General features: G+C 39.7%; 2 protein-coding genes across 10 annotated transcripts in view; both read right to left on the reverse strand.

Annotated features, from left to right (window-relative positions):
- svilc (supervillin c) overlaps positions 1-8286 on the reverse strand; it is a 24220-nt gene extending 15934 nt beyond the window's left edge. For 4 of the 8 annotated variants that reach the window (XM_035996738.1, XM_035996737.1, XM_035996736.1 and 1 more), the window contains exons 1-6: positions 8048-8286; positions 4851-5357; positions 3504-3659; positions 3197-3373; positions 2631-2665; positions 412-473 (exon numbers count right to left, since the gene is read on the reverse strand). In XM_035996738.1, coding sequence (XP_035852631.1) covers positions 412-473; positions 2631-2665; positions 3197-3373; positions 3504-3659; positions 4851-5125 — 705 coding nt within the window. In that variant the 5' untranslated portion in view covers positions 5126-5357; positions 8048-8286. Of the gene's footprint in view, positions 1-411; positions 474-2630; positions 2666-3196; positions 3374-3503; positions 3660-4850; positions 5358-5496; positions 5518-8047 lie in introns of those variants that run through there. The other 4 variants (XM_035996735.1, XM_035996734.1, XM_035996739.1 and 1 more) reach the window with 4 other exon arrangements.
- An 802-nt stretch (positions 8287-9088) lies between these two features.
- On the reverse strand, positions 9089-15064 carry cdk21 (cyclin-dependent kinase 21). 2 transcript variants are annotated; one of them, XM_035996843.1, is made up of 8 exons: positions 14833-15064; positions 14325-14586; positions 12598-12730; positions 11444-11611; positions 11200-11309; positions 11023-11073; positions 10559-10691; positions 9089-9834 (listed from the first exon to the last, which is right to left on the reverse strand). In XM_035996843.1, exons 2-8 carry the CDS (start codon positions 14552-14554, stop codon positions 9757-9759), a joined length of 903 nt encoding a protein of 300 aa, XP_035852736.1. In that variant the 5' UTR covers positions 14555-14586; positions 14833-15064; the 3' UTR covers positions 9089-9756. The 2 variants fall into 2 exon arrangements, with proteins under 2 accessions (XP_035852736.1, XP_031174515.1); XM_031318655.2 differs by having other exon boundaries at positions 14325-14581; positions 14833-15057.
- Between the last annotated feature and the right edge of the window lie 254 nt (positions 15065-15318).

Raw genomic sequence — 15318 nt, forward strand, 5'->3', positions numbered from 1 at the left:
CTGCGTGCTCAGCGCTGGCTCACCATGTGTCTTAGACTGTAAGGTGAGCAGCTGAGGTGACTGTCGATGATGGACGGAGATTTCTCTTTAGCTGTTCAATACATTTCGACAAGTTATCACCACCATTATATTTAGATGAATTTCAGTTTGCAGTTACATACATGCAGCAAATTCTGGTTAAACAAGTTCATTGCAGCTTAATTGTCATGAGTAAACTTTCAGAAAACCTTAAATTATTCAGCTGTGACTACATAAATACACGCCTCCATCATATGAGATGGAGAAGCAGGGAGTAGCCACTGACACGGATCATTTTTAGCAGCAGGCGTTAGACAGCACATAAGAGAAAAAAAGCAGGTCCTGGGCAGCAATAAGGACCCTTTTGCAGTGCCAAGACGAACATAGACTCACTTTAAACAAAGACATCTTGGCTGCCACACTCATTTTGGCTCTGTCGTCTGTTTTCACATCAGCTGCGAGAAGAAAAAGACATTATGTCATACATCATTATGTCATGAACAGTTTGTGATTCATCATTGCACACTTCAGACACTATCTGACAGTTATCAGTTAAGGAAGGTGCTGGTGATCAAACAGGCTTTGAAATGAACTCTGACGAACAAATAAATGCTGGCTGATAAAATTATTTCATTTCCGGTGATTCTCACTATATTTATCTTAAAGCAATAGTGACTAGTCTTTTTTCATATCAAGATTGTACATAAGACACACGATGATTTAAAATACAATACATGGTTAAACATTATACAAAAGCAGTGTTTGGGGTCCCTTAGTCACGTTTTAGATTTTGATGTTTGAGTCCCAAAGACATACAATTATCCAATATTTTGCAAAAAAAAAGAAAATATTAGAGAAAAGCAAAAAAAAAAATAAAAAGTTAAAACTTTTCTTCCTTGCTACCCCATTAAAGGGATACTTTGCCAATTTTAAAACCCACTCTGTGTCATCTTTGTGTGGGCAGTGTGAGCAAATGAAGGTGTTTGACTTTCCTCCATGGCGCCAGTGCCCGGAGGACCAGAGGTCTGCCAAAATCCACCGGATGACGCGCAATGCGTCATTTCGCTGCTTCGTTCCATGGGGAGCTCTGTGCACTGGCGCCACAGAGGGAAGCCAAACACCGTTCATCTGCACACACTGCCCACACAACCATGACACAGAGCTGGATAACTCTTACACTGTACTGACTTGTAGAGTACCTTTCAGCACTTTTATATATATATATATATGTTTGTTTGTTTTTTTTGCATGGAGGGGGGAGGGGGGGCACGGTTGTGTCTATATGTGTCTACATGTTTTAACAGTTATGGACTGTCCTGCTATGAATGCTTTATTTGTCTTTTTGTGTAATGAGCACACTGCACCAAATCCCTAGCAACATAGCTGCATGGTAATAAAGTATTGAATCTGAATCTGGATTTAAGTCAACAAAATATCTCGGAAGTGGCCTGAGCCCTAGGTTGGGAACCACTGGACTAAACAATCTAACTGTGTATAAAGTAGTTAAAACTAGCTCAACAGTAAAATGATGCTTACACATTGATGCATCAGTATTAACAATACTACAGTGCTTTTGATTTTGATACTTTAATTACATTTTGCTGATAATTCTTCTGTACTTTTACCTAAGTAGGATTTTGAACACGGGACTTTTATTTTGAGTGTTTTTATACTGTGGTATCAGTACTTTTATTAGAGAAATGACCTGAGTACTACTTCCTCCACAGACAGCTGTGAAGAATAATTTCTTTTTTCCATTTTGAAATGTACCTTCAATTAATCTACATGTTGTCTTCATAGCTACTAAATTAAACTTGGTCACTTTCCACTTGGTAACTGGATTAAAATGTATCACTGGTTACTGATTACACAGTGTTCCACCATCGCTAAACAACATTTTTTATCACCTTTCTTTACATATCAATATTTTAATGCTGTGTACACTTCTAAGCAGGGCTGTAGCTAACTAAGTATCTTATCAAGACACGATGAGACTTAATGAATCCTTAACTTATGTTGTATTTGTGGAGTTAATACATTGTAAAGTGGATGGCAGAAGACATATGGTCTGAAATTAGATTTACATGGCTACTTGTTTTTGTAGTTGTGGTGTAAATTCTCAGTAAGTCAATCTTTGTAAAGACGTGCTTGTAATCTTTTTATGGTGACATTAAGAGAGGGACTGACTTAGCAGCACTCCCCTGCTCACAGGGTTTTGTGAGACGTAAATCTGTCGTCAATGAGGAGTTTAACATTGTGAGCCTAAAAATATAACCTGATTTATTCCATGTGCTGTTAAATGAGTTTGTGGAGGCAACTGTGCAAGTTGGACTCACATGCCAAATATTTGTTTTGTAAGAAGTGTGTGAAAATAATGCCATATTTTTCTGGTGTTTATGTTCCTTCTGCTGCCCCTTAATATCTCATGTGAGATATGTAACTCTTTCCCTCCTGCCATAATTGTGTTTACATCATTGTGTTGTCAGTGGTGATCAGTATTATGATAATGTGACTTCTCTCTCTGTGTCACTGTTGGCCAGCATAACACACAGAGGTCGTTTGTCTCTAAACACAAACTGTTTGATTAAAGTGTGGTGGGAAAACAGCTTCACCTTTACAGTTCTCCTCTTCCTCTGCATCCAACAGCCTAGAAAAGTGAAAAGAGGCAAAATGTGAAGTCACCTGGTGAAATATGAACAGGGAGGTGATGTGGACTTAAATCTCCGGCTCCTGTGCGCTTTCTTTCAGATCCTGCTACAAACTTACAATACATGTCTTTGGGCTTCAGTATGCAGCTCCAAACATTTAAGATATTATCATATTTGCATGCTTGGTAAAGTAACACTGTTGAGGTCATGACTGAGCACAAACACATGCAAACCACACCGCCCGGCCTGTGGGCATTTATGTAAAGGTGCTGCACCTGTCACACCGCAGGCCAAGTGTGACTGCATTTTTATTAGTGAAGAGCAAATATCAAACACAAACCATCAGCAATTTGAAAACCTTGTTAAAAAAAAGACATTATTCAAAGTTGCCAGATGTTATACAATTCAAATGGCAAATGGCAAATGACACTTTAAAAATATGTCAGCAAAACACTGCAAACAGTATCTTCTTTGGGAAAAACCAAACCAGGTGCTTCATCTTGCATCACAGCACAGCACACAGCCCCTACCCATGGCTCTCCTCCATCTCATTGGCTGTGATAGGCTGTGTCCTGAAGCGTTCGCTGGTCTTGCGACCGCCACCTAACCCACCGGGGAGGTAACGCCGGGTGCGTCGCCGCCCACCATCAGAGCCCGGCTTCACAGCCAGGTCCAGAGAGGACGTGGCTCGCCCAGCATCAGGGCAACTGGTGTCCACACAAACAGAGTAGGAGGAGGAGGGAAGGGAAGGATATGTTGAGGCGAAGACAAGTATTGACACAGAGGTACACAGGCTGACAGTGACAGTCTGGATCACACACATGCAGGTGACCCTACACTTTCTCGGGCTGCGCTCCACTCCCCGTCTGCTGCAGAAGAGCACTTCTCAACTGGCCCACCGACACTCGAGTGTGAAGCTGTGGGGAATCGAGTCCAAGAGGAACGAGGTGCCCCTCCCCACTCAGCATGCTGGCAGAGTCCGGGGAACCCTGCCTGGAGGGGGTGGGAGTGGGGGGAAGGAAGTGAGGATGCAGGTGGGGGGAAGTGTGGGGTGAGGAACGCTCTTAGAAAGAAAAGTGCAATCTCGAACCTTACCAACAAGAGCAGCCAAAAAAATGTGCAGCTCCAATCATGAAAGGTTCAATGTTGTACTTTTTTTCTGACACTAAAGAGGTTGCCGGTCTTTGTTTCATTTTGCCAGCTCCAAGTAATAGCACCCAGACCACATAAAAAGTGTCAGGCTGGAAGAGTACCAATGAAATGCAAAAGAAGAATCAGACTGGCTTTAAAACTCCCTGCTGGGACCAACTGATTTAGACCTCTCAGTTTAAATTAGTAACAAAGAGCAACTGGTGAAGTCAAGGATCTGGAGCTGGTGAAAGGTTGCTGGTAAGAAGCAGACCAAGTTTAAAAACTGGTAGTATAACCTGGGATTTACGTTGTAAACTTCGGAAAGGTTTCGAATGTATATTAAATGTTTTGTAAATACATTCCCGTATATCATCCCTTACTCACTTTTTGTATATTACATATTTTGCACAATTTACATAGAATAGATCATGAAGCTATGTTCCACATACATATTGTACAACTACATGAAATCCTTATTTCTCTCTGGGTACATTACCCTTCTCCTCAGTGATAATATTAATATTATGCTACACACTTATACTAAAATACTAACCATCTATCCATTGTGCGATTTTAGGACAACACATACAGTATTGTATTGATGTCAAAGTGGAAAAGGTTGAAGCAGGTGACAGGTGTCATCAGGGTTAGGAAGCATACATGTTGCTTTATTGTTGTTTGGACAAATTAAGCCCAAAGCACCTGTTCCCCTCCACATCCAGGTTTAAGAAAACATACAGGCACCTACACTGTGCTGCATCAACATGGCACAAACCTCTTTGGTTATTTTCAGATTTTACAGATGTGTTCTGAAGTTATAGTTTAAAAGAATGTTTACATCGATTTTATGCACCCAAAATGTGTTGCGTTTCCAGCTGGAAGACAACACTTATCACCGTCAGTAAACAGGGATAAATTCACATATGATTTTTCATTAAAAAAAACATTGGATTTCATTAAAGAATTAGCCCTTGCTGAAAAAACTATAATTTTTGCATTACTGTCAAGTTTACGCACTCAATCGATTCACCCCCCACTGCAGACATGACTCACCCTCTCAAGTTGTTGGACTCTGCAGGATCCTCTAATCCATTTGTAACCCCTCGCGCTCTGCCGTTAACTCTTTCACTGAGGCCATCTGAGTTCAAATTCCCTCTATGGGCTTGAGTCGCTGGGTCGTGCACCTCTTTCCCATCCTTCCTCACCCACTTGGAAGGTAGCTCCTCCATGTTGCCAAAGCGCTCGGCCAGTTCTCGCCTCCTCTCAGCTTTATAGCGAGCGATCCGCTCTGATCTGGGCTCCAAGACTGGGTTCTCCATGGTGTCCATGTCCCTCAGAAGGATTCAGTCGATTATCTGCTCCTCGAATAATTGAAAAGCATTTAGGAATAGAAAGCAGATGGGTTGTTCGTTCTCCACTTTTCATCTAAGGCAAAACACAGGAGCCAAACTTTCCTCCGGTAAAATTCAGATTCCATTGGACCTAAAGACTTTCTCTGCTGAGAGTCCACCAATCAGAGGCTGCAGAACGAGCTGTTCCTTGGTGGGTGAGACAGTGCTCCTGAAAGAGGAATAAGCAAGCAAAAAAACAAAACAGGTCAGAAGCTAACAAAGCACATGCACATTACTAATGTGTCCTTTAGCAGTCTGCACATACCTTCCTTGAAAGGTTTATGACAACATTGATGTTTTTTGCCTACCTTCATTATACATTAACTAATTCTTCTAAAAGTGCATCCTCTTCTCTCCTCCTGCTAGAGTCCATGTAAGATGACCTGTACCAGCCTGCAGTGCCATGCAGGAATCTCTCCTTGCACTGAAACTCAACACCTCAGCAGCTCAGCTCCACTCTGGGTCCGGGCCCTGATGGCATTGAGTAGGCAGGCTTGCTGGTCTATTCCACAACCCTGGATGTAACTTAAACTGAACAAGTCAGTTTTCTTGTTCAAATGTTTTCCAACAAGCTGCACAGCCAGTTTGACTGTCAAAAAAGATTAGCTATGGATTCAAATTTATTTAAATACACATATAATGACCTATCTGAATTATGACATGTTCCCAGGCAATGTGAACACATAGATGAGCCAAACAAAGTCCCTGTTGGCTATATCATGGTTGCCTGGAATTAAATAAACACCATCAATAAAGCAAAAGGTGGTATAAGTTCACAAATGAGTGACTAAAATGTACAAACATAAATGTGTGTTTGGATATGTGTCTGTGAGCTTTCCAAAACTTTGGATGTCAGCATTCCTGATGCAGGAAGCACAATGCAGCCAGAACAAAGAGACGTGAGCCACGGACTTAGTACAACAGATGTATCTGCAGCAGGGCTGAATGCTTCTGGTGGCAGTAGAGTTCACAAAGTAGGCATAAAAGATGCAACTTTTATTTTAACATGTTTGCTGCTCCTCTTAGACTGCTGGAAAGAAATACGCAGAAATTGCAGAGCATTAATGTCAAAGTCTGCACAACTCCTGGGAAAGTCTTTCTTTCATCTGTCAGAAACACCCAAAATATACAGATATAATGTCATATTGAATAAACTGAAGGCCACATTTGCAGACATTGCCAGAAGAAGATTGTAGATCCAGAATGACAATGCCACAGAGAGCTTGAATGAGCTGAACTGTTAAGATTTAGCGATCCCTACTTAAGACAACAAGCTCAGAGATGTGTGTACTGTGTATCTGTCTCGGCACTCCACACTCAACACGTGTACAAGCGCTTTGAACAAACAGTCAGACAACCAGAACAGGACAACTCACCTCCCTGTCCAGACCCAGAGAGAGCAAGCCACAAGCATGCCCAGTCTGACTGACGCCACACTTCTTTATGTTTTTGCTGGCAAAACAGGAGTAAGTGGCCACACTTGTTTAAAGAACTAAAGTCATGTGACAAGCAAGAGGATTGTCGATTGGAGGGGAGAGCCATCGAGGCTCAACAGGGATCATGGGCTTCTAATCCAGCGACACTAGTTGACACTAGCTCTGAAATAAAGCTGGTGTGAGTACACAGGACCCATTCTCTACCTACTCAGACAGGGGAACTTTAACAATGGTATAATGTTCTAATGAAAATATCACCGGGCCATTAGTGCCAAGCTAAGGATACAAAACCAAATCTTCCACATAGTTTAACATATTCATTTCTCAAACACTCCAACATCACTTTCAACACACACAATTATGGACCCGTGTTGGGTATACAGTATGTTTACTGCAGGCTACCAGACATAACAAGAGGACCTGTGTCCAGCAGCAGAGTAAACCCGATTAAAAGGCTAGCCAAGATTAATCCTCCGACCACTTACACCTGCCCTGGCTGGCCTACCTGCACGAAACCCCCCATAGAGCACCATAATTCAAGGACAAATTCTCAGAGGCCTTTCCTTCATATTTCCACTGACTATCTGAGTACAAATGACATGTGTAGCAGTAAATGGGTTTACACAGCCATGCACTGTCCTTTTGCCTGATCTCGACATTAAAAGGCATGTGGCTGCAGGGCAGAGAGTAAGAACAGCTTTCTGCTCATGCAACCACCATAATCCACTTGTTAGCTCCCAGCAGGATGTAGCACATTAACAGCTGCTCTGATGGCAGTTTTTACATTACACATTCATTTGATTTAAGTTGTCCAATAAATAGCCACCCAGAATGTCAAATTCCTACTATTTCAAATGGATTGGGAAAATCATAGATGGTGAGAACATTTCAAATTCTATCACAATCACAATTTAATGTCCACACACAGAGTAGCATACAAAAGATACTTAAACGTTTTTAGGCTACCAAAGTACTTTTAAAGTGCAGTAATTCATAGTGAGCGGAAATAAAGAATTAAACCAAAATGCAAACCCTTCAATGAAGTCGGTTAGGAAATATAAGAGTAACACACAAACATAAGGTATTAAGATTTTAAGGTTTTTGTTCGTGCGTCATTCGTGCGTAAATTGTGCGTAAAACATGTTCTGGCACCGCTGCCAAATCGGCACTGTCTTTAGATCATTTTTAGACAATACTACATAAAACTCACAAGGCTCACAAAGTGACTGGACACCAGAGCTTCCATGATCAACGCACTGCCCGATCTTCAGCAGATCAGACAGAACAAATACCAACAATTGAGTGATCATAACAAGTGACTCGTGATACAAAATACTCAGAACGTGGTCCTGGCTGGCGCCTGGTAACATTTTCGACTGTATATTCGTTTTTTGGGACATTGGATGTAGAATAAAGTACTTACGTGCACTGCGCGCCGTGAGAAGTGGGCATGAGTGATGCCGCTGTCCTTCCCCAGACCGGCGGTCCCTCCCCACTGGCCTTTCACCACCGGACTGCCGCTCCAAATGTAGTCACACGCAGCTGTGGAGGGCTCTCCGTATTAAAGTGGGAAGAGTATAAATAGATGTTCAAACCCTGGGACGCCCTGCCACTGTCCAGGAAGCAGCCGTCAATATGGCAACCGTCCCGTCGAGCTGTGGCGTTCACAGGAGAAGCTCCAAAATCCCCACGTTCACTTAACGTAAGTTGTTTTGTGGTAATTTTTGCTAATTTGTTGATTCATTTGTAAAACTAAAGCACAATTTCAACCAAGACCCACCTTTTACCTCAACGTGTGGCCCTGTATATATATATATATATATATATACACATTATATTAAATATATTCAAATTAATAATTATATTTAGTTATTCTATCTGTAAAGGACAAAACAAAAGTATCTCAAAAGTACCTTTAAATGTTACTTATTTATTAATATGTCTGCCTGTCATGTTCCATCTCTCTTTTGTCTCCTGCTTCAACAATTTTATATCTCACATCTTACATCCTCGGCACATACAGTTAAATCAAAACTGTCTGCAAAGTCAGAAACCACTAGAAATGAGTGAGGAAATGTTTAGTAATTTGACTAACCCCCGTTCAAGTGGGGAGCAAATATTTGCAACTGAAGTTTTGGAACTGTGGGCAATGTGAGGACCCATTATACTACTGATTCTTCCATAACTGTTTCAGCACTGCCCCCTTCTGTTTAGACTGTAGGCTACAGTTGCAAGAGAAAATATATATATTTTCATGTATCCATCATATCTACCTGCTAATGTGGCTCTTAAATAAACTATTCACACAAGTACCGGAAGAGTATGCATTCAAAGGGTAGAAAGTACAAAGCAGATCTTTTGTTCAAACTCACAATCAGTCACAGAACCAAAGTCAGGAGACCTTCTAATCTACCTGGATGTATCGATTCTCGATTGTGTTGCATTCAAGCATTCAAGAAATGGGTTTGAGAGACAATTATTTATAGAAATGCTTCTTGAATGAACAGTGCAACTCATAAAAAAATATCTTGTACAGTCTGTCAATACAAACATAAATACAGGTGTAATCTATTCCCTCTGACTACACCATAAATACCTTCATCAAAATAACAAAAATAAAGATCTTCATTTACTGTACAAGTTGAGAACAAAAAAAGCTTTGGTGAAACAATATAAACCAACTCATCAACTTAAAAGGTGTTCATAATAGTGTCGTCAGTAGTTTACAGCAAAACAAAATCCTTATTTTTAATACTCTCAACAACAACAAAGTAGCACTGTGTTTTATGGAAATACACAGCGTACTATCATATTTTTTTTTTCAAAGAACAACATACTTTTACTCCGTTCATATGAAGGCTGGTCAAATTGTAAGTAAATAAAAGTATTACGGAGCAATCCTTCAAAAGTGCATCATGTTCTGTTTATCAAATACAAAATATATTTCCCTGTGTTAAGGGTTATGTTCCATCACAGTTATGTTCTACAAGTCAGGCATAATGTGTTTTTTATACACTGATGTTCAAAAAACCTTTCCTCAAACCTGACCACGGTTTCATGATCCCCGATGAACTGATATTTTAAGCTGACAGTAGAGAAGCGGAAGGAGCTGACGTTCGTCTTCCAAAAGCTTCAGTTCTTCACGAAGAAAGGATGAGCCAGGGCTTTGGCAGCTGAGATGCGCCTGCTTGGTCTGAATGCCAAACATTGCTGCAGGTAAGGAGAGGTCACACCTTAGAAACGACTTGGAGAAAAGCACTGGAGAATTGAAAAGCTCGAAACACAGACAAGCATGCAACTCTTTAGATTTGTGAAGCTGTAACTAGCAAATGTTTGCTATTTTTAGCCAAACTAGCAGCACGGCTCTAGGGATCGCAATGCTGGTCCACACTTTGGTGCAGACTGAAATATCTCAACAACTGTTGGAAAGATTGCTATGAAATGATGCACAGACATTCATGTTTCCCAGAAGATGATTCTTACTGACTCTGGAGAACCCCTGACTTTAAATCGCAACTTGGGAAAGGGGTTAAAAATCTTTTTTATCGTGCCACATATGGAATATGTTTTATCCAGCTGGTTAAAAAGAGTCTTTGAGGATTCAGGAATATCTTCAGAAGAGCACCAAGTGTTGTGTGTAAAAAAAAACAAACAGCTGCTAGCATGGTTTAACTCTTAGTCTTATTACTTAGTCAAATTTCTGTGAGATTCATCATTTAAACCACTAATCATATCAGCATTACTTTTTTTTAAAGTTTTGTCTATGTTATTTGCATAATCAATATCTAATTAGTCAAAAGAGCATTAATTTATTCTGTTCCAAAATTATGTTTAAACTTAACAAAGTCAGCCTCTCTTTGCGAGTATATGACTTGAGGTGTGAAATGTGAAGCATGGCAACACGTCATGAAAACAGAAACACAGATCTGCTCACAGATAGTAGGTCGTTCTCGTCTGGGTCCAGGTTGTGCAACAGATTGGTGCAGGAGCCTTTTGGTCCCCAGATGACTGAGTATGAGATCGGGCTGTCCTTGGGCCAGTCCTCCTCGCTGGGAAAACCAATCACCCTGAAAAGAATACAGTATAGCAAAGAACTAAGTAACAGGCTGCTAATAACCAGTGCATCTGCCATTTTCAAGCAATATTGTTTTTTAAGGTTTATTTATTTATTTACAGGGAAAAGCAAATGTCTTGCAGATTATCATGAAACTGCATTACATGTACTTCCTTTTATACCTTCTGATCATTGAGTTTCCATGGTTGTTGAGCAACTTTTGAATTCAGCAAGACAAGCTGGTGCAGTATAAGCCCTGCTTGATTTTAAAGGTTTGGGCAATGTGGATCACCACAATGCTAATCTTTATTATATATAAAGAAAGAGAAAGAAAAAATACTCACTCAAAGATTTTTTGCAGCTGCTGTACCTCTGTATATCCCTGAAACAGTGCTCTGTGGGAGACAACTGTTCAAAGAACAAGGCACCACTTTCCATTTTGACAACTGTGGAGAATGTTTTGCATCTTAAATTACACTCTAGTGCCACATGTCTCCTCCAGCCAGACACAGACTCCTTACCTCAAGAGGAAGAGCTCAGCAAAGATGCAGCCAGCGCTCCACATGTCCACTGAGGACATGTAAACAGAGTTTAGCAGCACCTCAGGAGCTCTGTACCACAGTGTCACCACCTGAACAGAGAAGTGCGAGAGGTGACAACAGAAGATGTTTCACATCAGGCTAAGAAACAGACAGGATACAGTGGATACTCTACACTTTTAACAGTGTACCATTCTGTTTCAGGCTTCTGTGTTGCCTCACTTACACCTGGAGTGAGAGCGATATTGAAGGTGTAGATGCGTGCCAGTCCAAAGTCTGCGATCTTGACTTCTCCAGAGCTGCTGATCAGGATGTTTTCTGGTTTCAGGTCACGATGCAGCACCATGTTTGTGTGTAGGAAGTCCAATCCTCGCAGCAGCTGCTGCATCACATCCTGTACACACAGACAGCAGCATGGCTTAAGAGATGTGTCCAAATCCAGGGAACATTTTGCATACATCTCTGTGTCTCAAAATGCATTGCTAATTCGTCATTTGTTTACTTGTGCACTCAAATTGTCAGCTGTCCATCAAAACTCACCTGAGTTTACCACTGCAATTTAACAATTTGTCAGGTGTTTTGTCATGTTGAGTCCACAGTAGACACACCTATATCCCTACGTTGTGGCATAGTCTAAGAGGGTGTTCAGTAGAATTTGAGACCGTATGATGGAAGTAACTTCCTGATACACTTGAACAGTTAGTGATTTGTAAGATCAGATGTCTGACCAAGGAAATCGTTTTAGTGTGATGGGAGCATGTAAATCCTTCCTTAAATGCTACTAACCCACAAAAAAAAGATAAACAAGAATTACCGCCTTGTGGTTGTACGGATCTGCCAAACCAGTCAAGTTGCAGTTTACATTTGTTTCTGTCCAGACTCATATAGTATATGTAGTAAAGACTTTGAAGCAATTTAATAAAAGGTGTTAAGTGGATTTATTTTGGCGAAGCGTGGACGCTTCACACACATCTTTAACCCGGCACCACAGAAAATCTATACAATCCCCACAGTTTCAAGATTAGTGACACCAATTCAGTATCTGACCAAATGCCTCCCCCCTGAGTTATTGCGTTGAATAATGGCTAGAAAAGGTTTTTTGTAGAACATTATGATTTTACAGTAAAGTTGAACTTTGACCTTTTGGGTATCAAATGGCATCACTTCATTATTCTATCCAATAAGACATTTGTTTGAAATATTGTCATAATTAACAGGGGAATTCTTGAGTTATGGCCATAAATGTGTTATGTGAGGTGACCTTTGACCACCAAAATCTAATCAGCTCATCCGTTGGTGTCCGAGTGCAAGTGTTTTGCTTTGTCGAGACTTCGATACGTGCAGCTATGCTACGAGAAGTCAAGTGCTGAGTTCACACACCTTAATACAATCACGGCTCAGTCCAGAAGCAGGAACCTTGGAGAGGTAGGTGGAAAGGTCCTGGTCAATGTATTCCAGCACCAGAGTGAGGTCCAAGCTCCTGCCCATTGGCACAGCAGATGCATCCAACAGCCTGGACGTTTAAATCAGCACGAGATTTAAAAAAAACACAAAAAAATGTGTGCACCATCTCTGTTTTGTGACCCCCTTTTTAAAAAAATATGACATAAAAATAAAAATGAAGACAAGATGTATATATAAAAAAAAAAACTAGAGAAGCCCACCACACCAACACACCAATCTTCCTCCCAAAAAAACATATCACTGTAATAAAACTATTGTTTTCATTAGTATCAGTATATAGCACATCATTGTACATTTCACCGCACTTAATTCATCTGTCAGGTATAGTTACTGGTCACATTGCTATTTAAAAGATTACAAAAAAATCATATGATCAATTTATAACATATGGCAGACTGAGATAGATTAAAATATCCAGCAGTATATAAAAGAGTTAAATGTCGCTCCAACTCAACCAGCTACAACAGTAAAATGCTGTTGATACATTAATAATTATAATCCAATAATATTATACACTTTCTACTTTAATTTAAGTGAAAGACTTTTACTTGTACTCCTATTTTTTGTTAAATTGTATTGGTAATGACTTATAATAAATCACTTTATAAAGGATTGAATACTTCTTCCATCACTGTCCTTTAGATATTATAAACATCCAGGCTAAAATGGTCTTTTGCACCATGCATCTTTGCAAGTGACAGCTCCTAATCATTAATAACAAAAGATATTCTAAAAATAATTCTAAGATAAGTATGAACACACAAAAGTCAGAAACAGATTACAAACAAGACATCATCTTGCGATGGGATGACACCAACTGTAACGCCAAATCGGGCCAGGGGCATTAAGTGGGTGGGTGCTTCTTCTTTTTTTTTTTCAATGCAACGCTGTTACATTTTAATGTATTTGCCAGTTTATTAGGTACAACTAGCTCAAACAAAAGCAGTCTAATACAACAATCCTGCAACACATCATACCTTCATGAAGGTAATAATGTTCAGTTTTTGTTTGTAAAGCGATTTAACTTTATGGTCATTCTGGAGGATGTAGTTGTGGCAGGTAACATGCATTTCATTTTTTTTTATAAATCATATTGTGCAATATCATGAACTTAATAATTGTACATTCTGAATTAACTATACACTTACTGTACTAGATTGGATGTTTTACATAAATAGCCACGTCACTTCTAATACATATCTATATGCTACTCACCAAGAAGAAACTTGAGATATGAGCAACTTAAGATCCTTACCATTAACCTTGTTTATATTTTAGGTGTATGTATATTTTATACTTGCACTCTTTCCTACTTATTCTTTTTTTATCAGTATCAACTTGTTTTTATTACTAGTATTATCCAATTTGTATCTCCTTAGGGTTTTATTATTGTGTCGTTTTCCGTTTTTAATACCTGTTATTGATTTGTTTTTGTTTCTGTAAAGCACTCAGAGCTGTATTTTATGTTATGAAAAGTGATACATAAAGTTTATTATAAATTATTATCATATCATTATTATTAATTTGTCCACCCTATTAATATCAATGAGGGTCGGCTAAATAAGAAAAAAAAAGTTGCAACAACAACTGCATTAGTTTTAGCTAGGTGTGTAACCTAATAAACTAGAAAGACATAAACTTACTTGACTATGTTGCGATGGTTGAAGTACTTCATTTTACGCAGCAGCGCCACCTCGCGGATCATGAAAGCAGGGATCCCGTTCTCCGACGTGTCCCCGCGGATGTTGAATTTCTTCACTGCGAGGAGTCTGCGTTTCTCCCCCACCTCTCTGGCTTTATACACTTTACCGTAGGAGCCAACTCCTACTTCTGCCAGGAGCTCGTAGCACAAAGGCTTAATGCAGACGTCCATGGTCTTCCAGATTCAGGACAAATTAACCTGAACTTTGAAGATAAATGTCTATTTTAGCAACAGTTAAATATGTCGTATTTGCTGCTTTCAACACTTACATTTCAGTCAAAGAGTAAGCTAGCTAACGGTGCTCTGAGTAAATTAAGGTTTTGAGGTTAGCTAGCAGGTAATTATCACCTGTCACAGAGCACAGCACCTGCAATACCAATGTTTTGATGCAATTGACAAATATTTAATTTTGCTGTTTGTACACAATCGTTTTGTTTTTTTAACTTTACCTCAGACTGCCGACGACCGCACTTTCCCCTCCATGCCGTTGCCTGCAGGAAAATGTCGCTGCATAACTGCAAACAGCATCAGAAAAAAATAAGAAAATCACACCCCTTTTATTCGCCAACTAATCAGAAACCTTAAAATGTAAGCCCACTTCTTGTACACTGCTCCCTAGCTGCTGCTATCAAAGTTACTGAAAACAAATGCTGAATTTAGGTGCCGGCAATTTACTGAGTGCACGTCAGGCCAGGTTTTAATAACATAATAGCTGAGCTTTGCAGTTAATGGGCCACAAAAAGTCAGTTTACAAATGTTTAGTTTATATCTCAGTAATTACCAGAAAAGTGAATCTGTTTAAATATACTGATTGGATATTTATTTATTTTCATACTGACATGTATTCGAGTTCTGAGTTAAAAGTCAAAATTCTGAGAATAAAGTCAGAATTCTCAGAATTCTAAATTTAATTATGCCACCAAATGGAAGTTGTG

This window comes from Sander lucioperca, chromosome 21 (genome assembly GCF_008315115.2).
Source record: "Sander lucioperca isolate FBNREF2018 chromosome 21, SLUC_FBN_1.2, whole genome shotgun sequence".
In the NCBI taxonomy this organism is placed as follows: Eukaryota; Metazoa; Chordata; class Actinopteri; order Perciformes; family Percidae; genus Sander; species Sander lucioperca.

What these genes read in the sequence shown, in the direction of transcription:
- cdk21 (XM_035996843.1), bottom strand. Translation starts at nt 14,554, where the DNA reads ATGGACGTCTGCATTAAGCCTTTGTGCTACGAGCTCCTGGCAGAAGTA. An exon ending in AACCATCGCAACATAGTCAA is followed by an intron (nt 12,731 to 14,324) that starts GTAAGTTTATGT and finishes TTAAACGTCCAG; the next exon opens with GCTGTTGGATGCATCTGCTG. An exon ending in CAGCTGCAAAAAATCTTTGA is followed by an intron (nt 10,692 to 11,022) that starts GTGAGTATTTTT and finishes TATTCTTTTCAG; the next exon opens with GGTGATTGGTTTTCCCAGCG.